The 24,488-nt window shown below is 40.3% G+C and overlaps 1 protein-coding gene across 4 annotated transcripts; it reads right to left on the minus strand.

Annotated features, from left to right (window-relative positions):
• Positions 1 to 2,866: 2,866 nt before the first annotated feature.
• LOC124551062 (longitudinals lacking protein-like) lies at positions 2,867 to 9,380 on the minus strand. 4 transcript variants are annotated; one of them, XM_047125946.1, is made up of 3 exons: positions 7,066 to 8,674; positions 6,445 to 6,552; positions 2,867 to 4,833 (listed from the first exon to the last, which is right to left on the minus strand). In XM_047125946.1, exon 3 carries the CDS (start codon positions 4,552 to 4,554, stop codon positions 3,247 to 3,249), a length of 1,308 nt encoding a protein of 435 aa, XP_046981902.1. In that variant the 5' UTR covers positions 4,555 to 4,833; positions 6,445 to 6,552; positions 7,066 to 8,674; the 3' UTR covers positions 2,867 to 3,246. The 4 variants fall into 4 exon arrangements, 3 of the variants coding, with proteins under 3 accessions (XP_046981902.1, XP_046981900.1, XP_046981901.1); XM_047125944.1 differs by lacking the exons at positions 6,445 to 6,552; positions 7,066 to 8,674 and adding an exon at positions 9,181 to 9,380; XM_047125945.1 differs by having other exon boundaries at positions 6,445 to 8,674.
• Positions 9,381 to 24,488: the final 15,108 nt, after the last annotated feature.

Here is a 24,488-nt window from a genome sequence, read left to right on the forward strand (position 1 = left end):
GTGATCCTCATTACCAACAAACACTGTCTGCTTGTGTCCATTCATGCGAATGGACAGTTTGTTGCTGGTCATTCCCACATAGAAAGCTTCACAGTGTAGGCAGGTCAGTTGGTAAATCACGTGGGTGCTTTCACACGTGGCTCTGCCTTTGATCTTGTACACCTTCCGGGTTACAGGACTGGAGTAGGTGGTGGTGGGAGGGTGCATGGGTCAGGTTTTACACCGGGGGCGGTTACAAGGGTAGAAGCCAGAGGGTAGGGAAGGTGGTTTGGGGATTTCATAGGGATGAACTAAGAGGTTACGAAGGTTAGGTGGATGGCGGAAAGACACTCTTGGTGGAGTGGGGAGGATTTCATGAAGGATGGATCTCATTTCAGGGCAGGATTTGAGGAAGTCGTATCCCTGCTGGAGAGCCACATTCAGAGTCTGATCCAGTCCCGGAAAGTATCCTGTTACAAGTGGGGCACTTTTGTGGTTCTTATGTGGGAGGTTCTGGGTTTGAGGGGATGAGGAAGTGGCTCTGGTTATTTGCTTCTGTACCAGGTCGGGAGTGTAGTTGCGGGATGTGAAAGCTGTTTTCAGGTTGTTGGTGTAATGGTTCAGGGATTCCAGACTGGAGCAGATTCGTTTGCCACAAAGACCTAGGCTGTAGGGGAGGGACCGTTTGATGTGGAATGGGTGGCAGCTGTCATAATGGAGATACTGTTGTTTGTTAGTGGGTTTGATGTGGACGGACGTGTGAAGCTGGCCATTGGACAGATGGAGTTCAACGTCAAGGAAAGTGGCATGGGATTTGGAGTAGGACCAGGTGAATCTGATGGAACCAAAGGAGTTGAGGTTGGAGAGGAAATTCTGTAGTTGGTCTTCACTGTGAGTCCAAATCATGAAGATGTCATCAATAAATCTGGGTTGGCAGGCCTGGGTAGCCAAGAAGGCTTTCTCTAAGCAACCCATGAATAGGTTGGCGTACGAGGGGGCCATCCTGGTACCCATGGATGTTCCCTTTAATTGTTGGTATGTCTGGCCTTCAAAAGTGAAGAAGTTGTGGGTCAGGATGAAGCTGGCTAAGGTAATGAGGAAAGAGGTTTTAGGTAGGGTGGCAGGTGATCGTCATTTAAGGAAGTGCTCCATCGCAGCGAGGCCCTGGACGTGCGGAATATTTGTACACAGCAAACGAATACTGAGCCCCCAAGGGACTAGGGCCATTTGGCACCACATCTGTGGAAGCCCGGTGCATTGTACTTGCAACGTAACCATTGGACAAAGAGCAGCAGCTTATCGGCTCAAAAGAAGAAGACTGGATAATGTATGTAGAAGGGGAGCATATTACAGAAAAAAGCAAATAAAATATTTGAAGGTTGAAACATGGCAAAAATAATGGGAAACATCTCAAAAGGGCTGTCAGGTTATCTTCTTCCCGAACATCTGGGAACGGTTCCGGGCTCAGACACGTTGACCCATGTCACAGAATGGTATACTTCCTCACAGGCCATGGCCCCTACCCTACATATCTGCACCTCTTTGGCCATAGCCAAAGTCATATGTGGGAATGTGGGCAACGTAGATCCCCTGAATACATAACACTAAAATATATCTAAAAACAAAGATGATGTGACTTACCAAACATAAGCGCTGGCAGGCTGATAGACACACAAACAAACACAATCATACACACAAAATTCAAGCTTTCGCAACAAACAGTTGCTTCATCAGGAAAGAGGGAAGGAGAGGGAAAGACGAAAGGATGTGGGTTTTAAGGGAGAGGGCAAGGAGTCATTCCAATCCTGGGAGAGGAAAGACTTACCTTAGGGGGAAAAAAGGACAGGTATTGCTCACATACACACACACATCCATCCGCACGTACACAGACACAAGCAGACATCTATCAGCCTGTCAGTGCTTTTGTTTGGTAAGTCACATCATCTTTGTTTTTAGATATATTTTTCCCATGTGGAATGTTTCCCTCTATTATATTCATATCCTTAGGTTAGTTAGGTTTAAGTAGTTCTAAGTTCTAGGGGACTGATGACCTCAGAAGTTAAGTCCCATAGTGTTCAGAGCCATTTTTCTAACAAGAAGCATCTTGACAGAGGCCATGTTGTGTTTGATAGAACAGAAGGAGGGGTAATGTATCAATCACAACTATGTATGAATGTGTCTGGCTCCAAATTAAGTCCCAGCTTGGCATTTACATTCTCTGTCCAGTGCTTGTAGAACTGCTTAAAAACATCATGATGATCATGTTAGTGTGAAGTGCATTTTCAGTGATGTGTCTAATGTTATCCTCAGTGGTGCTATAGTTATGGTCTAAAGCATTGCCTGCACTCCCTCCCACCCCACTGACACTTTTTAAAAGATGTTTCTCCAATAATGAACAATTAATGAGAAGGCGGGGCACTACTCACTGACAAACATTAAGAGATATGTGCTACTATGCCTCAGGACTTTCCTCCATTCGTCAGAGCAAGGTTTCAATATGCACATATTTAGCACTTGAAATTTGACATCTTAGCAAGAATCATCTGTAATTTGTGTTTTTCTCAGCCACTGAGGGCCGGCCGAAGTGGCCGTGCGGTTAAAGGCGCTGCAGTCTGGAACCGCAAGACCGCTACGGTCGCAGGTTCGAATCCTGCCTCGGGCATGGATGTTTGTGATGTCCTTAGGTTAGTTAGGTTTAACTAGTTCTAAGTTCTAGGGGACTAATGACCTCAGCAGTTGAGTCCCATAGTGCTCAGAGCCATTTCAGCCACTGAGGACTTCATAGTATTGACGAAAGGTCTGTTCTCTTAATCATTGTGTCCAAGAAATGCCATTAGTGTAATTAATGGAAAAAATAGCATGAAAACCATTTTGAAAGAAAGCGTAATTCATCGAAAACACTTTAATCATTCTGCAGATATGCCCTGCACATTTGTTTCCAGTCATCTTGCATCACCACTATATCATTAGTATGATAATATGTGTATTCTCTTTGCTTGAAAACAAACGGTAACTTCTGACAACAGTATATGATTTCCTCCTGGTCTCTATTCTAATAAACTTCTAACTTTAACACTGTTTTCTGCATGCAGACATTAAAGGTAATTGGGGAGCAACATTGATGTTTGAGACAGTATTATCAAACTACTTGTTCACTTACACACTGTGAGACTTTTGGAAGCACAGTTGTACTGGTAGCAGGGGAAATGTATCCACCATTTTTTTTTTTTTTTTTTAATTAAAAGTTTTCAAGTTTAATCTGTTACATTACTTGACACTCTCACTACTTTGATGATGTTTTTCAAGGTGCTTCCTCAGTGTTCCATTCTGAGTATACCTTGCTGGACAGTATGGACAACGAAACTGTGGTTCTTTCCCACATTCATATTTTAAATGTTTTGTTAAATTCCTGTTGTACTTGTACACCTTGCCACAAACTCTGCACCTAGAGAAACAAGGTCTTTTTGACTGGGGGAGGCCCGAATAAATGTCACACGTCCAGTCGACCACACTTTCAATACTCATTCCCTCACTGAGAAAGTTCGCCCTGTCACTAGGTGACTGCTGTTCTCGGTGCACTGCACAGTCCACATCATTAAATGTAAAATTACGCGAAACATCATCAGCAAAGTTGTCGTCAGTGTCCATTAACTCACTTTCACTTTTAACTGGTGTTTCTGTAAGTGTTCCTGGTTTCTGGAGAGGACCTTTTAATGTGACTGCTGTCTGCTCTGAAGCTGCTTTTGGCAGTAGAGTATTTTCACATTTTATTCTATCAGTCTTGTTCTCTGGAACATCTGGCAAGTTATTTTCCAGCACGGACTTTGGAAATGCTGCAGAAGTCAACGGTGTTAAAGCATGTGCTGAAATCGTTGAACTAACCTGTGGTTCATTGGATGTGCCGTGTAGAGTGCTTAGGTGATTTTCAGTTGCAGAAGAACTATTCCCAATTTTGTTCTCATGGCGAGCAGATAAACTGTGTGAAGCCCTGAGAGCACAATTGATTGGTGACGTATTTTGTTCTTTTGTACTGAGAGTTTCCTGTGCGTCAGGAGATGGTAAACTGTCATCTGATAGATCAACTACGTCTGTGTCTGGTGGGAACTGAGTGACTGTTGCAGGTTCTGCAGATTGCTCAACTGCTGCACCACTCTGTAGGACCGAAGAGCACATTTCCTTAGTTTTGTCCACTTCCACCTTCCCATCTCCTCTACCCTCACAACTGTCTGACAAGCCTTTTATTTGCAGCAACTTTGCCGCCTGCAGGAGACCTCCCAGCTGATCCTGGGAAATGCTGACCTCACCACGGTACATGTAATCCACCACAGCTCTCAGTTCCTGAAATCTGATGTCTTTCAGTACAACTATCGGGTGTTTCTCATAGTGCTGGCTGAACAACAGTGCAAAGAAAGGGCTACACGATGAGAGGATCACTCGGTGAGCTTTCAAGCAACGACCTTCGGCTGCGATAGTGCAGTCGACAAGTGTTCCGCTGTCTAAAAGGGTTTCAAAGACAGAAAGTACTGTACTCTGGTGGTTGTTCCACCTCAAACATACATTACCATTTGCTTCCATGTTTCACTTGTAACTAGCTTGCACACTGTACCAACAACTTTTACTGCAAAACTGTATTTATTTGTTTATTTATTGTTTATTTGGATACACACGGGTGCCAACTACTGTATACTGCCTCTTCCAAAGTGGTATTCACAATTGCATATTACATTTACACTGCCAAGTTAACAGGATATCTGCTCTCAGGTCAGACTGGATTCTGTTGCTCATTTACAGCGAATCGATCGAATCCTTCTGGTACTCTACGTGGATATGTTTTTGTAGCACCATAAATCCATCCTGTGAAAAGAAAGTAGCATGAATAAAGCACACTTTCGTAAAAAAGGCACCTTGTAGTATATTTAAGAATCAAAATCTTTATTCTGTGCAACTAATATGAGGACTATTCATACATTAACCCCTATTAGGTATTAAAAATAAACAAATGTTTAAAGCTTCATGGCACTTGCATGGTTCAAAAAGGAGACTTTGAAGGTCATGTTGCATCAGTCAGTTCTCTACCGCATTCATCAGTGTGTAAGCAGCAAGTGGACGAAATGGACTGTGCTGTTCAGTCTCCTCACAGTTACGCTGTGTTTCGTTATTCGCTTCCTGCAAGCAGAATGAGTCACGATTTGTCATCGGTTGTGTCATTGTATGGTGATGGGGTTATGAGTGTAGGAGCTGTGAGGGACTGGTGCAGAAAATTTGAGGCTGGTCGCATAGATGTAAACAATGGAAGTGGTCAAGGAAGACGTGCAGACGTAACTGACGAACTTGTGCACCATGAAACTATTCATAGTTTCCAAAGATGTGCTTCTGATTTCAGGGATAACCCTCTTTAACATTGTCACAGTGGGTATTAAAATGTTTAACTGATGTTCAAAAAACTTAGAGTGGATTCATCTTTGATATTCAGCATTACCATGAAGAGAAGAAATTTCTGGACAGAGTTGTTACTGGGAACAAGATGTGGGTACGGTATGTGAACTCTGAAACTAAGGAGCAGTCCAAAAATTTGATGCACACTCATTCTCCCAGAAAGCCAAAAAAATTCAAGCAGACTCTATGAAAGCACAATAGTGGTTACAGTTGTTTGGAGCTGCAAAGGAATTCCAACAATAGATTTCATGAGATTAATTCCTGAGAATACTGTGACATCACAGGTTTATTGTCAGGCTCATGTGAAACTCCAAAAGACAATCCAAATCAAACCAGGAGAGATGATTGCTAAAGGAACAAGTGTCCTTCACAACAATGTGTGACCCTATATTGCGAATCATACAAAGGAAAAGTTCACTCTTTTTGGCTGTGAGATTTTTCGTCATCATCCCTATAGTTCAGATTTGGAAACAAGTAATTTTCATCTCTTCCCTGAAATACAAGCCTGGCTGGCTACTCAGCACTTTTTGACGGACAATGACCTCAAGGATTTTGTCAGCAATTAGCTGAAGTACGGCGTGGCACCAATCTTTGATGAAGGGACAAAGAAGCTGATGGCATGGTGTAACAAATATTTGAATTTGGGTGGCGACTAAGTAGAGAACTACTATCAAGACATATGTACAAACTGTGTTTACAAGTTATGTTTTTCTTTTTCTTTTTTATATCCAATCTGAGGGTAATTTATGAGCAGCCCTCATATGAAGTAGAACAGGGGCAGTCAACATTTGTACCTACCGCCCAGTTTTGTATCTCTGTTAGTAGTAAAATTTTCACTGATTCCAAATATGGTGATATAAAAAGTAGGGAAGTAACTTTACTGAATAAAATTTATACAGCAGAGTTAAATCAAGTTAAAGTATCTCCACTAATAATAATAATAATAATTACTTATCTAATACTTTGTCAAAATTGTGTCAAGACTTAAAATGAAAATGTTTTTTAAAACCATTACAGCCTACCACCCACCTGAAAACTGGACTGCCCATTAGTGGGCTGTAGGGACCAGGTTGACTGCCACTGACTTGGAACATTTTTCATTTGCGACAGCCTGAATCTGGCTGAGGAGTGATGTATCTAAATTGTGAATGTCAATCATTTGGATTCTATACCATTCCCTAGTGCATTATGAAGAAAGGTGGGGCTGGTGCTTAACTGTGTCTTCCACTACATGCCACAATGACTGAATAATATTAAAGCATGGTGAATGGGGAGATCACTCAAAAAGTGTTAGTTCATCCTAAAGTTACTTAAAACAATGTCTTTGACATATGTTTGCTTTCTTGTGGCTTACCCATGACAGTTATTATAGTACATAAAAATACACCTCTGTCACAGTGTCCTTTATTAACTGCTACAAGTTTCAAAGTATTAATCCCCCAACTTTCTAGTATCTGTCAAACAGAATCCCACTCTTGAAATGTTCAAGCCATAAAGTAACTGAAATAACAGAAAAGCCTTTATCATAAAATTAAAACTTACTTTCTACAGCTGTGATGTGACACTGCGTGCATCCTACTAGATCAAGTATTAGGGTTTCTTTCATACCATCTGTGGATAGGGCTATGGAAGAACTGATGGCTCAAATACCTTTGTGCATGCTGTAATTTTGTCTTCGTGGTCCCTGCGGGAGTGTTCCTTAGGAAGCTGTAGTATTTTCCTATATTTCCCACTTAATGGTGGTTCATAGATTTTAATAGGCTTTTGCAAGATAGTTTGTGTCTATATTCAAGAAAGGCAATGGCATACCGCCTTTGCTAGGACCTTGCCTAGTCGGCGGTGCGGGTCTCTCGCATCATCCCTACACTCCTTGAAGTATGGGACATCATCATATTCAAGCATTTTCATGGTTCTCCCTCACAACTCCAAATCATCTGTGACCATTCAAGCTGCCCTTCTTAGTGCATATTCAAAACTCCTTGTCAGTTCTGTTCAGTACAGGTTGCACACATGCGAGCAATATTCACAGAGCATGAGTGTTTTTGTAACAAATCTCTTTTGTAGACTCTTTACAATGTCCCATCTTACTACCACAGAACCAATGTCTGCCACCTGCTTGACCAATGGCTGTGCCTGTGTTATCATTCCATTTTTACACTCACAAACTGTTACACCCAAGCATTTGTACAAATTGACTGACCTCAGTTGACTCTGTGTTACAGTCATTGCACCCTAATTTTTTGTTTTGTGAAGTGCACAGGTTAAATTTTACTTATGACAGCAGCAGTGTAGTGTGCTGATGTTTACAGTGACAGCTGAAAATTATCTAACATGCATGTTAACGCAAATGTTTTGATATGAAATGTTATCTTTACAAGGATAATTAATTTACTGATTGCACAAGGGTGCATACAAGAACCTTTCAACCACAGATAAGGAACAGCATTAATTATTTACTCCACGGCCAGTTGTTGCTAACATGAGCACACTATGCCACCACTGCTGCTGTAAGTAAAATTTTACCAGTGCACAGTTTTACATTTCTAAATATTTAAACCAAGTTGCCAGCCTTTTTGCAACAGTTTGAATATTTATTTGATTTAATATTTATGCTACTTTCTTTAAATAGTGCTTCATTACAGTCAACTGCATCATCGGCAGACTCCAAGGTTAGCGTTAATTTTGTCTGCCAGTCTTTAATACACAATGAGAATAGCAATTCCATGGAGCACACACAAAGTTACTTCCACACATGCCAGTGACTCTCCATCGAACATGAAATGCTGCATCGTTCCTACGAAGACTACTTCAGTCCAGTAACAAGTTTCATTAGACACCCCGTTTGACTGTATTTTTATTAATAAGCATTTGCACAGTACCAAGTCAGATGCTTTGACACGTGTCAACAATCACAACTAAAAAGCAAAGGATAAGTAACCAGCTTCCAATTTTAGTTGACCTCTGGCAGCTCTTATGAACTATAGCTGTGTCACTTAAACTTATCTTGTGCTCGACAATGGCACATAAGTCAAAATTGCAGTGGCACAGCAAAAACAATTACAGTTGAGAGTGGTAAATGATGCCATTTAAGGAATTTGTACTGGCTGTACATCTACATTTGCCAGAAGTTGATGACATCATTTAAAGTATAAAATTAAAGAGGACCAATAAACCTTGTGGCTAATTAAGCCCTTGCTCAAACCATAAAGATATTAAGTACAGCAAGGGAAGCTCAAATACTCACTTGTTGCCAAGGTTAATTACCATAAATCATGGTCTCCATATAAATTATTCAAATATGTTGTACAGATATACACTGGGTTGTCAAAGAGAAACAACTTGCCTCTATTCCAAAACAGTTTTAGTCTGTGAGTAGTTTATCAGCGATTTTTATAGCAGTAATTTTGTTACTGTCTGTGCAAAAGTTGGATTCACTTCAAGATAATGAAAATAACTTTACATTTGTATCTTGTACTTGTCACTCTTGTGCTATAATTAATTGTTACTAACTTTATCAGTAAACATGGTATCCGCCAAGTAATTACAGATGACGAGATGATGCACTTTTGTGAACGGACAATTCGAATTATAATGTACAGTTTTTGCATAACGAGATCAAAGAAATGTTGGCGTATTAATTTCTGTTACGAGATCACAAATTATTTGCTCCAAAATGGAGCGTGTATCCTGAGATCGGTTAAGTACTACTTTTCTGTTTAACTACCGTATTTTTCTGGGACAATCGGCGCTGCTTTAATGAATTACCTCTCAAACTGTAAACATAATCCGACACCGAATGACTGGTGGCACAAAAATCATTGCGAAAGCCTTGTGTCCTGTCATCAGGAAATGTGTTTTCGTTCCGACGGCGCGCAGTTATTTCACGTTCAACACTGAAACAACTGCCTTCACAATAATATACTGCCGACGCACAAATGTATATTCGGAGCCAGAGTGGTTACCACTCTACCTGTCAAAAGTCAGTGTTACCAACAATTCGGGGAAGATTAAATAGAACAGTCAACACGCAACGCTCTGTCTGCGGTGATCAGAGCTTAATTTCGGCGGAAACGGCGTGCCGGCACCTACCATGGAAATTTTTCAAGTCACTGGAACGAGTCGAAACTGGAAATTCAAATAGTACACGTCCATTAAATTTCAATCCAACTTTGATTTGCTACTGCCCCGGCGCCAGTAAATTTAGTTGTTGAAGTACTGCAGTGACGTATGTGTATTGATTATTTGTAGTAATGAAACTGAACATAGATTAATTCATTTTTAAAAAACCCATCCCAATTCAAAAGTAGCAGTAAAATGCATACTACAACACTACAGAAGAAAGAATAATCTTCACTATTCTGGGTTAAATCTGACGTCGGCACAAAAAGGGGTGAATTATGATGCGACAAAAATCTTTGGTCATTCGCCAAATAATATTAATAATCTGACAGAAAGCAATCCAAAATTTAAAAACAAAGTAAGGTTTCTGAATGGCAACTCCTTCTACTCAATAGATGAATTTTTAGATATGAAGCAGTAACTGAAAAAAGCATAATGAAAACTTACGTCAAAATGACACGTTCCACATCATTACGAAATGTCGTATTCGTGATCTATGGAACAAGTTCTGATGTAATGTAACGAAATGATTAGATGTCAAACTGCATTTAAATTATTCACTAAACATCGAACACCATGTCACATCTTTTTTTTTCCCGTAATACTTCAGCGAGATTGTGTAACACCTTTTTATTTTCCTCATTAGTAATAAGAAATTTCCATCGCTGCAGAAGATGGCAAAGATAAGCTTTTAAAATTATCTTTGTAACAAAAGACAATGGCAGGAGAACATTACATTTTTTTAACAACTTTTGTTTCATTCTCCCTTGAGAATGATTGTATTTTAGATATCACAAAAAAGATGTGTAATTTTACTGAACCATCAACAACATGTGTAGTAAATGATATATGTAACAATGCATGCAAAAATATATATGTATATTAAGAGTTATCATAGAGGCATGATTTTTACCTGCAATCATAAGAGGATTCCCCATGAACCATGGACCTTGCCGTTGGTGGGGAAGCTTGCGTGCCTCAGCGATACAGATGGCTGTACCGTAGGTGCAACCACAACGGAGGCCAGACAAATGTGTGGTTCCTGAAGAGGGGCAGCAGCCTTTTCAGTAGTTGCAGGGTCAACAGTCTGGATGATTGACTGATCTGGCCTTGCAACATTAACCAAAACGGCCTTGCTGTGCTGGTACTGCGAACGACTGAAAGCAAGGGGAAACTACGGCCGTAATTTTTCCTGAGGGCATGCAGCTTTACTGTATGGACAAATGATGATGGCGTGCTCTTGGGTAAAATATTCCAGAGGTAAAATAGTCCCCCATTCGGATCTCCGAGCGGGGACTACTCAAGAGGACGTCGTTATCAGGAAAAAGAAAACCGGCGTTCTACGGATCGGAGCGTGGAATGTCAGATCCCTTAACCGGGCAGGTAGATTAGAAAGTTTAAAAAGGGAAATGGATAGGTTAAAGTTAGATATAGTGGGAATTAGTGAAGTTCGGTGGCATGAGGAACAAGACTTTTGGTCAGGCAAATACAGGGTTATAAATGCAAAATCAAATAGGGGTAATGAAGGAGTAGGTTTAATAATGAATAAAAAAAATAGGAGTGCGGGTAAGCTACTACAAACAGCATAGTGAACGCATTATTGTGGCCAAGATAGACACGAAGCCCACGCCTACTACAGTAGTACAAGTTTATATGCTAACTAGCTCTGCAGATGATGAAGAAATTGAAGAAATGTATGATGGGATAAAATAAATTATTCAGGTAGTGAAGGGAGACGAAAATTTAGTAGTCATGGGTGGCTGGAATTCGAGAGTAGGAAAAGGGAGAGAAGGAAACATAGTAGGTGAATATTGATTGGGGCTAAGAAATGAAAGAGAAAGCCGCCTGGTAGAGTTTTGCACAGAGCATAACTTAATCATAGCTAACACTTGGTTCAAGAATCATGAAAGAAGGTTGTATACATGGAAGAATCCTGGAGATACTAGAAGGTATCAGATAGATTATTGGTTATGAGCTGTGGATTAGAACTGAAGAAACTGCAAAAAGGTGGGAACTTATGTAGATGGGACCTGGATAAACTGAAAGAACCGGAGGTTGTACAGAGTTTCGGGGAGAGCATAAGGGAACAATTGACAGGAATGGGGGAAAGAAGTACAGTAGAAGAAGAATGGGTAGCTCTGAGGGATGAAGTAGTGAAGGCAGCAGATGATCAAGTATGTAAGAAGACGAGGGCTAGTACAAACAGAAGAAATATTGAACTTAATTGACGAAAGGAGAAAATATACAAATCCAGTAAATGAAGCAGGCAAAAAGGAATACAGACGACTCAAAAATGAGATCGACAGGAAGTGCAAAATTGCTAAGCAGGGATGGCTAGAGGACAAATGTAAGGATGTAGAGGCTTATCTCACTAGGGGTAAGATAGATACTGCCTACAGGAAAATTAAAGAGACCTTTGGAGAAAAGAGAACTACTTGTATGAATATCAAGTGCTCAAACGGAAACCTAGTTCTAAGCAAAGAAGGGAAAGCAGAAAGGTGGAAGGAGTTTACAGAGGGTCTATACAAGGGCGATGTACTTGAGGACAATATTATGGAAATGGAAGAGGATGTAGATGAAGATCAAATGGGAGATACGATACTGCGTGAAGAGTTTGACAGAGCACTGAAAGACCTGAGTCGAAACAAGGCCCCGGGAGTAGACAACATTCCATTAGAACTACTGACGGCTTTGGGAGAGCCAGTCCTGACAAAACTCTACTATCTGGTGAGCAAGATGTATGAGACAGGCGAAATACCCTCAGACTTCAAGAAGAATGTAATAATTCCAATCCCAAAGAAAGCAGGTGTTGAGAGATGTGAAAGTTACCGAACTATCAGTTTAATAACCCACAGCTGCAAAATACTAAAGCGAATTCTTTGCAGACGAATAGAATTGGTAGAAGCCGACCTCGGGGAAGATCGGTTCGGATTCCATAGAAATATTGGAACATGTGAGGCAATACTGACCTTACGACTTATCTTAGAAGTAAGATTAAGGAAAGGAAAACCCACGTTTCTAGCATTTGTAGACTTAGAGAAAGCTTTGGACAATGTTGACTGGAATACTCTCTTTCAAATTCTAAAGGTGGCAGGGGTAAAATACAGGGAGCGAAAGGCTATTTACAATCTGTACAGAAACCAGATGGCAGTTATAAGAGTCGAGGGGCATGAAAGGGAAGCAGTGGTTGGGAATGGAGTGAGACAGGGTTGTAGCCTCTCCCCGATGTTATTCAACCTGTATATTGACCAAGCAGTAAAGGAAACAAAAGAAAAATTCGGAGTAGGTATTCAAATCCATGGAGAAGAAATAAAAACTTTGAGGTTTGCCGATGACATTGTAATTATATCAGAGACAGCAAAGGACTTGGAAGAGCAGTTGAACAGAATGGACAGTTTCTTTAAAGGAGGATATAAGATGAACATCAACAAAAGCAAAATGAAGATAATGGGATGTAGTCGAATTAAGTCAAGTTATGCTGAGGGAATTAGATTAGGAAATGAGACACTTAAAGTAGTAAAGTAGTTTTGCTATTTGGGGAGCAAAATAACTGATGATGGTCGAAGTAGAGAGGGTATAAAATGTAGACTGGCAATGGCAAGGAAAGCGTTTCTGAAGAAGAGGAAATTTGTTAACATTAAGTATAGATGTAAGTGTCAGGAATTCGTTTCTGAAAGTATTTGTATGGAGTGTAGCCATGTATGGAAGTGAAACATGGACAATGAATAGTTTGGACAAGAAGAGAATTGAAGCTTTCGAAATGTGGTGCTACAGAATAATGCTGAAGATTAGATAGGTAGATCACATAACTAATGATGAAGTATTGAATAGAATTGGGGAGAAGAGGAGTATGTGGCACAACTTGACAAAAAGAAGGGACCGGTTGGTAGGACATGTTCTAAGGCATCAAGGGATCACAAATTTAGCATTGGAGAGCAGCGTGGAGGGTAAAAATCGTAGAGGGAGACCAAGAGATGAATACACTAAGCAGATTCAGAAGGATGTGGGTTGAAGTAAGTATTGGGAGATGAAGAAGCTTGCACAGGATAGGGTAGCATGGATAGCTGCATCAAACCAGTCTCAGGACTGAAGACCACAACAACAACAACATCACAAGAGGAGGCAATAATTTGTTCCATCCTGCAAGACGTCTATATATATACGGTAGTCATAAAGATTTAATAGATGGACTATATGATCGGCAACCACAGAAAAATTAGGGGTAAAACAATATCAGCCGGCCGAAGTGGCCGTGCGGTTAAAGGCGCTGCAGTCTGGAACCGCAAGACCGCTACGGTCGCAGGTTCGAATCCTGCCTTGGGCATGGATGTTTGTGATGTCCTTAGGTTAGTTAGGTTTAACTAGTTCTAAGTTCTAGGGGACTGATGACCGCAGCAGTTAAGTCCCATAGTGCTCAGAGCCATTTGAACCATTTGAACCAATATCACCGTCACTTAAATGTGACTTCTACTAAATATGTATGTGTAATGATCCAACAATTCAGTTTTTGTTAAGCACTAAGTTTGCTGCAAAGTACAGTTTGTGTGACTTTAGTATTGGTAAGTTGCATTATATTTTTCTTACGTTGCGAAGAAGACTGTTCATGCTACCAAATTTAGTTTCAACAAGAATTCATGCTTTAATTCCAGTACTGCAAGTAGTAATTATCTCTCATTACGTAAATTTCATGTCGATTCATCCTCTTTGTGTTAGCTGTTGGGCTCCCTCCCTCCCCCCAGCACCGTTATTCCGAAATCGACCAACAGAACTGACACATTTGGGAACCGATTTTCCAGGACAAAGTCACAGCTAATATGAACAGACTTTTTTGAAAGAATGTTAAATGAACATGCACAAAAATTTTGTCATTATTGAGGAAAAGAAAAACTAATGTTTGTCTATTTTCTTGCTGCATGGATACTAGTGCAACAATAGCCATATTATATGAAAAGCGGAGCAGAGAATTAAAAGGACCAATTTATCCACCAATCGGAGATTTAAGTGAGCTGCTTGACTACACAGTGAAGGTACGAAATTTGCACAGTAGCTTGCATGATTACGCTTAGTAGCGCCTCACCAGTCGTAGTTAGCTTTCTTTCCTTTTTCCTCAACGTTTCCCTAGTAGAAAATTTATTAATCGACAGGACTCAAAAATCATACCAAGCCTTGACCCATCAGTGAGCGTAAATAATTACGAAAATTCCAACCATTTGTATCGTAATATTTTCGACAAATTGACAGGAATTTATGGAAACTCGTTTTCACAGGAAATTGCAGATTTCACGTGTAAGGTTTATTTGCACAAAAATTTTCCAACTGGTTTTATTAACTTTTTTGGTAATTGCTTGCACAATCAAATTGGCTAACCAAAAATTACGCATTGTTGATCTTAATACAGAAGGTGCAATCGGCCAAGATGGCGGTGATTTGCACGAACAGACAAATGAAAATGAAGCGCTAACCGTGGAGCTAGCAGAAAGCCGACATAGGTCAGAGACAGGTGTCACACATCTAACAAATGACAGCATAGATACACAGACTACAGTCTAACATAACCATCGCGACACTTCGCCTCGATTTTGTTGTCAGCAGCACTCCAAACGTCGCGATCGAGAAAGCGAAAGCGAGTAGAAGTTGTTTATTTTGGTTTGTACAGTGGTTTTTTACAAACAGGAGCGTCTGTAGCGCAATAAATTGCAGCAATAACAAGAAGAAGATACCATATCTGCCGTTTTTTTAGGTTTTCTAAGGTCTGTGAGAGGTAGATATCGCGTATCGTCAGGGTTCGCTTGCAAACTACATGTGTATTAATGATTAATGTTTTGGTTTAGGAGCAGAAAGTGGCTAGTTAATAGCAGACGAGACGATTTTATGAAAAAATATCCTGTTTACCTTTATAATAATGTTAAGTTTTGTTCGCTACACTTCGAGCAAAACTAGGTCATGAGTCCAGACAGCAATAAATTCATGTGGAATGCAGTACCTGCACTGTTTGACATTCCTAATAAGCCACCTCAAATGACAATGAAGAGGAAACTGCCACAAAGATTCGGCAATCCGTCTAAAGCTGTAAAACACTCCTGTTGCACAGAAGCAGCCAGTTCAACTCTCCATATATCAGTGCCAGGTTTATCTGAATCGTTAACAGAGACCCGCTTTGATGATGAAGTGGTTAGATTATGTGCAGTTATTCGTGTTTGGCAAAAGTGTGTGAAGTGCCAGAATGTGCAAATTGCTAGACTTCGTCCAAAACTATTACGGTACAAGGAAAGTGCTTATCATTTTAAGTACGGACAGCAACAGAAACTATATCAGAAGGATCAAGTGAAGAACGACAAACAAATTTTGAAGACTATAGGTCGCGATATATATAAAAAAAAAAAAAGATGCATTGAATTGTCGTTAAGCCAGATTAGCATGTCAATGAAGGAGAAACGTGCTGCAAGGTGGAAAGACGAAAATAAGCTGTTTGCTCCTAATTCATTATATTAGAGCAATCAGGCTTACAGGTTTTGTCACAATGTTTTTTGTTTCCATCAGTGCATACATTACTGAGGTACGTGGAAGGCATATAAATAAAATGTGGGATAAGTGGCAACATATTCCGCCTTTTAAAACAGAAGATACAGCATTTCCCCAATTCTAATAAACTAGAGAATATGTCAGTGAATAAAAAAGTCTCTAATGACACATTTAACATATGACAGCACTTATGACATTGTTATTGGCTTTGAGGACTTGAGGTTCACAAGCACAGCATATTTCTCCTGATATCTGCCTGTTGCTTGTCCCACTTAGAATAATATAAAGATGATGGCCGTACTTGTGGCAACAGGCGACAATAACTAAAACACAGTAGACCTAAGGAACGACAAATGAGGCGTCGATCCCTTTTTCACATAGAGGTACATGTCTGTGCTGCTTACGTGTGAATCTGTGTGCTTGCATTCCTTTGATATCAACGTGGTAAACTGCAATTCTATCCAACATAACAAATGTCTCTTCACGAATGTGTTGTAGCTTGCCATTGGATTCGTGATTTTATCCCTACTTGCGCTTATTTTACAATCATTTTTTGGAACATCTGTGTCTTCTGATATTAGACAAACCTTGGAAGCAAAAAAAAATTCAAATGTTTTGTAAATCACATAGGAATGGGACACGATACAAGCATTATACTTACGACGCATCTGATATTCTCCTTTCTCGCCGCTTGGAGCGCTAGTGTCGCTTGAGCTGTGAAACGGTAACAACATTTACAGCAGTGAGTGTCGCGACTGTTATGTTAGAATGTGCACAGACAAACTATGACGATACCATGATGACTATCGATGACGCTGTTTCACACATCTCCCGAACCGATATATCGCTGCTAAACGAAACAGAGAAACCTGAAACAGCGATGTATTTTGGCAACATAGGACGGACATTGGTTATCGGTAATCCGAATATTAACATGCAAAGTACAGCTGTTGGGACAGCTTAAATGAATTTCTCGAACACTTCAACTCGCTGCACCCCAACATACAGTTCGCGATGGAGGTGGAGCAGGATGGTGCCCTACCGTTTCTTGACGTCCTGATGAAACGGAAACCTGATGGCCAGCTGGGACACAGTGTATACAGAAAACCTACACACACAGATTTGTACCTAAATGCCTTCAGTTGCCACCACAACTCCCAGCGTGAAGGCGTTTTGCGTACACTTGTTCGCAGGGCACGATCGATCTGCGATCAGGAGAGCCTTCCAGCAGAACTGCAGCACCTCGAGACAACATTTCGGAAAAATGGGTACAACCAGAAGCAAATAAGACACGTACTCAGACAGACTGCGCCAAGAGAACAAGAAGAAGAAACAGAAGAACACAAGTCATTGGCGTGCATTCCGTTTGTCGGAAACACCTCAAGAAAAATCGGCAGAATCCTGGGGAAACACAATGTGAAATGTGTATTTCGACCCCCTGCAAAAACCTTGACTCTACTGGGTTCAGTGAAAAATGAACTAGGCCTTTGAAAACCAGGCGTTTATCAAATTCCCTGTCAGAGCGGAAAATCATACATTGGGGAGACAGTCCGCACTGTAGAAGAGAGGTGCCATGAACACAAGCGCCATACCGAATTACGCCAGGCCACTAAATCAGCCGTGGCTGACCGTTGTATAAAGACTGGCCACACTGTGGACTATGAAAAACCAAAACACTCTGCCAATCCTCCTACTTCTGGGACTGCGTTACTAAAGAGGCCATCGAAATCCAACTACAGGACGATCTAATTAATAAAGACAGCGGCCTTCAACTTAGTCGGGCTTGGAACCCTGCACTCAGCCTGGAGAGAAAGATGCGGTCCCAGAGAGCGAGGACCGCCCCCGACAGCGGCAGCAGGGAGACTGCAGACCCCAGTTCAGACCCAGTCGCTGCTTCCCCAACCACCTTCAGTAGCTGCCGCGCCGGCCGTACCAAAGACACCAGGAGAGGAACGGTGGAGGGGGTAACAGCTAGTATATATAGGGCTATGAGAGGAACAGCACAGCATTCGTCAGGAACCACCTGAAGATGTCAGCGCGAACGTCTGCCGAAATCTTGTGGAGAAATTACGACGCTACCCGGTCGGATACCCAAGAACTGTTCAAAATGGTAATACCACCACCAATGCGCTGTTACAGCTATTACTGACAATTATGAACACTAAATTCAATTCAGTTACACAACAGCATATAACTTGAACACAAAATGTAACAATTTGTCACTAGGTTTTTCAGATTTCAAAGCTGAACAAAAACAGGTGTTGGAAGATTTCCAAAACAGTGCCACACAAAAATTCAATGATCTGACACAAGATTTACACATAGAGATATCTGAAAATTTAAAAGAAATGAAAAAAGAATTAAAACAGGAGGTTATTTCTGATGTTAAAGAAAGTATTGATGTTTTTCACCAAAAAGGTAGGTTTAATTAGTGACAATCAAGAACATGTAGAAAGTGAATTAAAGAAAATCGCGGACACCAAATGTGTAATACTATAAATAAAATGACCACTGCTGTCAACAAGCTACACAAGGACTATGAAGGTTTAGCGTGGCCATAGAACAGCTAACATTAAGAGTAGAAAGCTTGGAATTAGAGTCTGAATGTCCCAAAAGAGAAAGAACTCAAGTGGGGAAAAATTTAGACGATATAACCAAAACAACAGAAGCAGGTATCTTAGATAAAAGTAGTACATTAGCGTAGAAGGTACTATCTGAATACAAAGTATATGTAGATGTGGCAGAAGAGGCCATGAAGAAAAGGGAAACCGAATCATCAAATGGAGCAGATCAGGTTGCTAATATTCAACTACCTGTGCTCCAAGATGGTTGCGCGAAATTGTTATCCACATCCCGTCACAAGCCCAAAAGCGAGCACAATTGAAGATTCCAAAATTCGTAATTTACCTACAGCAGTACCCTACAACACATGCACAATTGCCACACAGTGCCCACCTTATAACAACATACCGATGTCTGATAATGCCACATGTTTAACATCCATCTTCGCTGATGAAAGGTTGCTTAGATGTAGGCAGAACCCCACGTATTCGGCAGATGGAAAGCGGATGAACCCAGTAGTTTTTATGTGTGCGTTCCACAACGTGTTTCCGCGTATGTGGACAGAGTTGCAAAGGATAAGATTTGTTGATGGTTACACCCAAGGTGACGTGCTTCTGTGGGCCTCTGAAATGGCAGAATGTTGTCACAGTTACAAGCAATTTGAACATGTTTTCTTAGACAAGTACTGGTCGGGAACCGATCAAGAGAGATTAAGATGTGAAGTCTTTAACCCGGCTCCATTTAATAGCAAGCATGACAGCTTTCGAAGTTATTTCGAAAAGTATTTAAATAAGACCAGATATTGGACCAATCCCATATCACAGGTGGATGTACTGAAGATATTACAGAGCTGACTTCCGCCACACATGAGGGAAAAATTAGTAACCTCACCAGAACACGACACTGAGTACTTTTTGTCAGCTTTGGATTCCATTGGCCTGATTTATGAAGAGGCACCATGACAATATTAAGCATCAGATAAACAAGCACCTCCACCCATCTATGGAAACCAACTTTTAAAAAATAATAAAATACTACACAACAAGCATGGCAACCATATCCGAAATGGACAAGTGAACTATAATCCTCCAGTTCAATGCTATCAACCGCCCGTAAGTGGTAACAGCTACCCGATGCAATGGCAAGCGGTCAGCAATAATCAAATGCTGCATGCTGTGCCTCAGCCAATCTTTGGTCAACACAATAGTGCGAACTATAATTTCGCAACTACCAATACAGATTCACGCGAAGATGGGTAACGTGCAGCCAATGACACAATCTGGTGTAAGACAACACACACTGTGCAGCTCACTGAAATTAATCGAGTCACTGAGGTCAATGCAGAAAGCCCCAACTGGAAGCAGTGAGACCCTGCACTGCTGATCAGGTAGGGGCTGGGGGCAATACAATTATAAACACATGTTTTATGAGATACAGCAAACAAGGTGACATGAAAGATGATTTCTACCAACATAAGGAGTAAGTTCAGGAAAACTTGTATGAAGAACAGGTACAGGCAGTTATATAGACAACGATATTTGACGTGGAAGAACGCTTAGTTCTGGACACAGGTGCTACAACTAACTTAATGTCAACTGAATTTTTCCAAGAGTTGAAGAAAAGAGGTAAAATTTCCACGTTCCCAGAGCAGAATACAGACTACCAGTGGAAACAAATCAAAAGTAGTGAAGTTACAAGCACTTATTCCATTGAAAATAGGATACTTTACTGTCAAATGTAATTTCCTCATCATTGAGAAATTAATAGTAAATTGTGTAATTGGGATGAACATGTTTAGAACTTACAAGACACACATTGACACAGGAAGTCGTAAGTGCTACTTCAGTGTAAACGAACAGGTATTTTCTGTCGATTTAATAAAAACATCAGACAAGAAATCAAGCAGAAAGAGGAGTCTGATGTGACAGTTCAATTTGTATTTCCTACTGGATTATTTGTAAACCCTCATTATAATGAACAAGTGCCAGAATCAGATGTAAACTATCAAATGGTAGAACAAAAGGTAAGTGAGTTCAGCACCTTAAATGAACAAGAGCAACAGGAACTTACATATCTGTTATTTAAGTATGCACATGTATTTGAAACACAGCCCAGAGTTATCAAGAACTACCTGTACAAAATGGATGTTTACCCACATGAAACTTTTTGTGTGGTATCATGTCCCATTCCTTGGACAAAAAAGGAAGCATTAAGTAATGCAAATATATGCCTTTGCACGGGCGCTTCCTCGCAGTGTGTGAAGGCATGTCTGTTCCAGATGAGAGAGAAAATAACTGTAGAAAGTGTACATAATAGTAATTTAATTTCTGTTTTCTTTAGAATACTAGTGTTCAGGAAACAAGTTTAGATATAAGAGTTTTTACTTGTATTTTGATATATAAATTAGCAGGTAAGTGAAACTGAGAGTGATATTAAAAGATACAGAGCTTCGCTTGATGTGAAGAGTGGCAAAGCAGAGCAGAACTTGCGATGCACACTGTCGTGTAATCGCAGTGGTGAGCTACTTCGGCAGACGTGGTGAAAGCAAGACTCGCACGCTTGCGCATGTAAACACGACCACAGGAGGTTTAATTATTAGGCAGATGACATGATAAACGACCGCCAACTAACGCAATTAAACGTAACTTGGCCACACACATATTTAGAGGAATTATATACATATAGCAGGAAAGAAGAAATAACTATATTATAACTGTAAATTTAAGGTGTACTACATCTAACATATATGAGGGTTGGAACTTAAATAGTGGCAACTATTTATTCACAACCGATAAAAAAGAGTTACAGGTTTGCACCTGTTACTGTCCTTCAAAGTAATCACCAGCATTGTGTAGAACCCATTGCCAGCAATGCGGAAGACGTAGTATACCTTTAGTAGAGCCTATTCTGTTGATGGTGCGAATGGAGCAGTCTAAAGCTGTGGTGTATGACTGTGGTGGTGTTATCCTAACACATTACGGTCCTCCATGGCAGAGTGCCAATGCACAGTATTACTGTTCGTTTTTGGAGCATCACCTCCGACCAGCTTTGCGAAAGAAGTGGGGACACTTTCTGCACAGCCCACCCATCATTTTGCACGACAGTGTGCGGGCGCATACAGCGCAAGCTGTGGCTGTTCTGTTCAGTCGATGGGACTGGGAAGTACTGTACCATCCACGATACTCCCCAGACTTAAGTTCTTGTGACTTTGATTTGATTCCGAAGATGAAGGAAGCACTTCGTGGCATTTGATTCAGAACTGTTCCAGAGATTTCACAGGCGGTAGACCACTCCATTCCCACCATCAACAGAACATAATGTGGGCAGGTGCCATCGTGAAGTTGCCTTATTTCAAGCAGTCTTCCTGGTCATTGTTCTTGGATTGCGTATGATGTCTCAGTACACCACACCATTGCTATTCCATCAGATGCATAACAGTGTTTTTTTTTTTGGATGTGTGCAGATATTTTATGGGGAGTTGCTGATTTTTTTTTAGATTAGGCAACTCTCCATCCAATCCAGGTAACGGTAGCTGTAGGGAACCCAGAATTATCAGTGTAAGATCAAAGAAATGTCTTCCATAGTTGAATTAAAATCCTAATGGTAATTTACCGAATTATTTGCAATAGAATACCAGAGTTTGTAGTGCTCATGGAAACCAATGAAGCTCACATAATATTAGGTACAGAAAGCTAGTTGAAACCTTCAGTGGACAGCATCGATATTTTTCGGGAAAATATCGAAAGAATGGCAAAACGGGAAATGGAGGTGGTGTATTTGCCGCAGTACACAAGAAACTCAAATCTACCAAGATCGCAACTGAAGCTACATGTGAGATCGTTTGGGCAAGACTCAGTATCAGGGGTGGGCATAAAATGATATTTAGATCCTTATTTCTCCCATCAGATTCATCTCCTGATGCAACCAAAAACTTTAGAGAAAACCTCAGTTCACTCATACATAAGTTCCCCAATCATACTGTAATCATTGGTGGAGATTTTAATCATCCAATAATTAAATGGAGAAAAAACTGTTTCGTTAGTGGTGGATGTGATAAGACAGCCTGTTAAAGCATTACTAAATGCCTTCTTCGAAAACTATCTGGAACAGATAATTCAGAACTCCACTCATGATGGATCTAATGGCAACAAATAGATCTGAACTATTTGAGGATATCCACGTTGAAACTGGTATCAATGAGTATGATGCAGTTGTGGCAACAATGATTACTGAAGTACAAAGGACAACTACTAGATGTAGAAAGATACGTATGTTCAGTAAACTGGATAAAAAATCAGTAGGCTAATATCTCAGTGAGAAACTTGAACCTTTCAGCACAGAACAGGAACATGTAGAGCAACTATGGCTCAAGTTTAAAGGAATAGTCAACGATGCACTGGATAGATAGGTACCCAGTAGACCAATCCATAATGGAAGGTAACATCCATGGTCTGCAGTCAGTATAAACAAACAGAGATTACTACATAATAGGTATGAAACAAAGTGTAGGGCTGTACATAGAGAGATACTGAATGAAACGCATTTGGCTGTCAAGAGAGCAATGCATGATCCCTTCAGTGACTACCATAGCAGGATATTATCAAATGATCTTTCACAAAACCTAAAGTAATTCTAGTTGTATGTAAAAGCTGTTAGTGGCACCATATTTAGTGTACAGTCCCTAGCCAAATAGAAGGGAACTGAAACTGAGGGTAGGTAAGTAAAAGTTGAAATGCTTAACTTGGTTTTCAAGAGTTTCTTTACAAAGGAAAACCCAGAAGAATTGCCCCAATTTAATCCTCTATCTCTGAAAATAGGAATGAAATAAGAATTAGCTTCAGTGGTGTTGAGAAACAGCTGAAATCGTTACAACTGGACAAAGCTCCAGGGCCAGATGGACTCCCTGTCAGTTTCTATACTGAATTCACAGCCGAGGTAGCCCCTCTTCGAACTATAAGCTGTCGTAAATCTCTCATACAAAACACTGTGCTCAGTTCTCGGAAAGAAGCACAAGTATCACCAGTCTATAAAAAGGGTAGCAGCAATTGAAAACATGATATTACACTCAGAAAGACCACCTTCTTGTACCAATATGTATCGACCAGAATTTGAGAGCAAAGTGGCGTTGCTACAGATTGTCATTTTATTGTTTTGATTATAAGAAATTATATTTCACAAACCTCAAATTCAGAACAGTATTTTGTAAAAAGTGATTTCTGATTATAAGTTTTATCATAAGCTTTCAAAAAATCGAAACTTCTGGTTTGTAAGGTTGGGGTGCTGGTGGGGAAAGGGGGGGCAAGGAGTGGCTGAGGAGGTCCTTTCTGGAACCTAAAAGCTTAGAAATTAGGCACTGTCACAGAAGTGTCCATACATCGTATCTTCAAAGACAGATTGCATCATGTGGACCATTGCTGCCCACAGGAGTTGGTGGGAAGGAGTGGGGCAACTGCTTCTAGTGATAATACTTTTAATTTACAGACATGAAAAAGTATACATAACTGGTCAGTATTTTAGTTACCAACAATGCCTGGAACATAATCACTAGAATAACATGAAATCAGTAAAATGATGTCAAAATGATAGAAAACATACGGAAAAAGCATTACAAAATGAACTAGAGTAACGAAAAATTTTATTGGTGGTTGGAACTTAGGTTACGAAAAAGATAATTAATTTGAAATTGCTGTTTTTTTATTTAAGAAATTTCATTCTTTGAAGATGTATTAAAACTGTTCTATAACTATCGTGTACATTCTTCAGCAACACTATTACTGCATTGTTTGTTGTTGTCAACATTAAAAGAATGAATTGTTGTGCCATCACTGACCATTAAACACAAACATATAAAAGAATTGAAGTACAGTTTT

The sequence above is a fragment of the Schistocerca americana genome, chromosome 9 (genome assembly GCF_021461395.2).
Source record: "Schistocerca americana isolate TAMUIC-IGC-003095 chromosome 9, iqSchAmer2.1, whole genome shotgun sequence".
Lineage (NCBI taxonomy): Eukaryota > Metazoa > Arthropoda > Insecta > Orthoptera > Acrididae > Schistocerca > Schistocerca americana.

Excerpts from the sequence above, each read along its gene's own strand:
- LOC124551062 (XM_047125944.1), bottom strand. The coding sequence starts at position 4,554 with ATGGAAGCAAATGGTAATGTATGTTTGAGGTGGAACAACCACCAGAGT.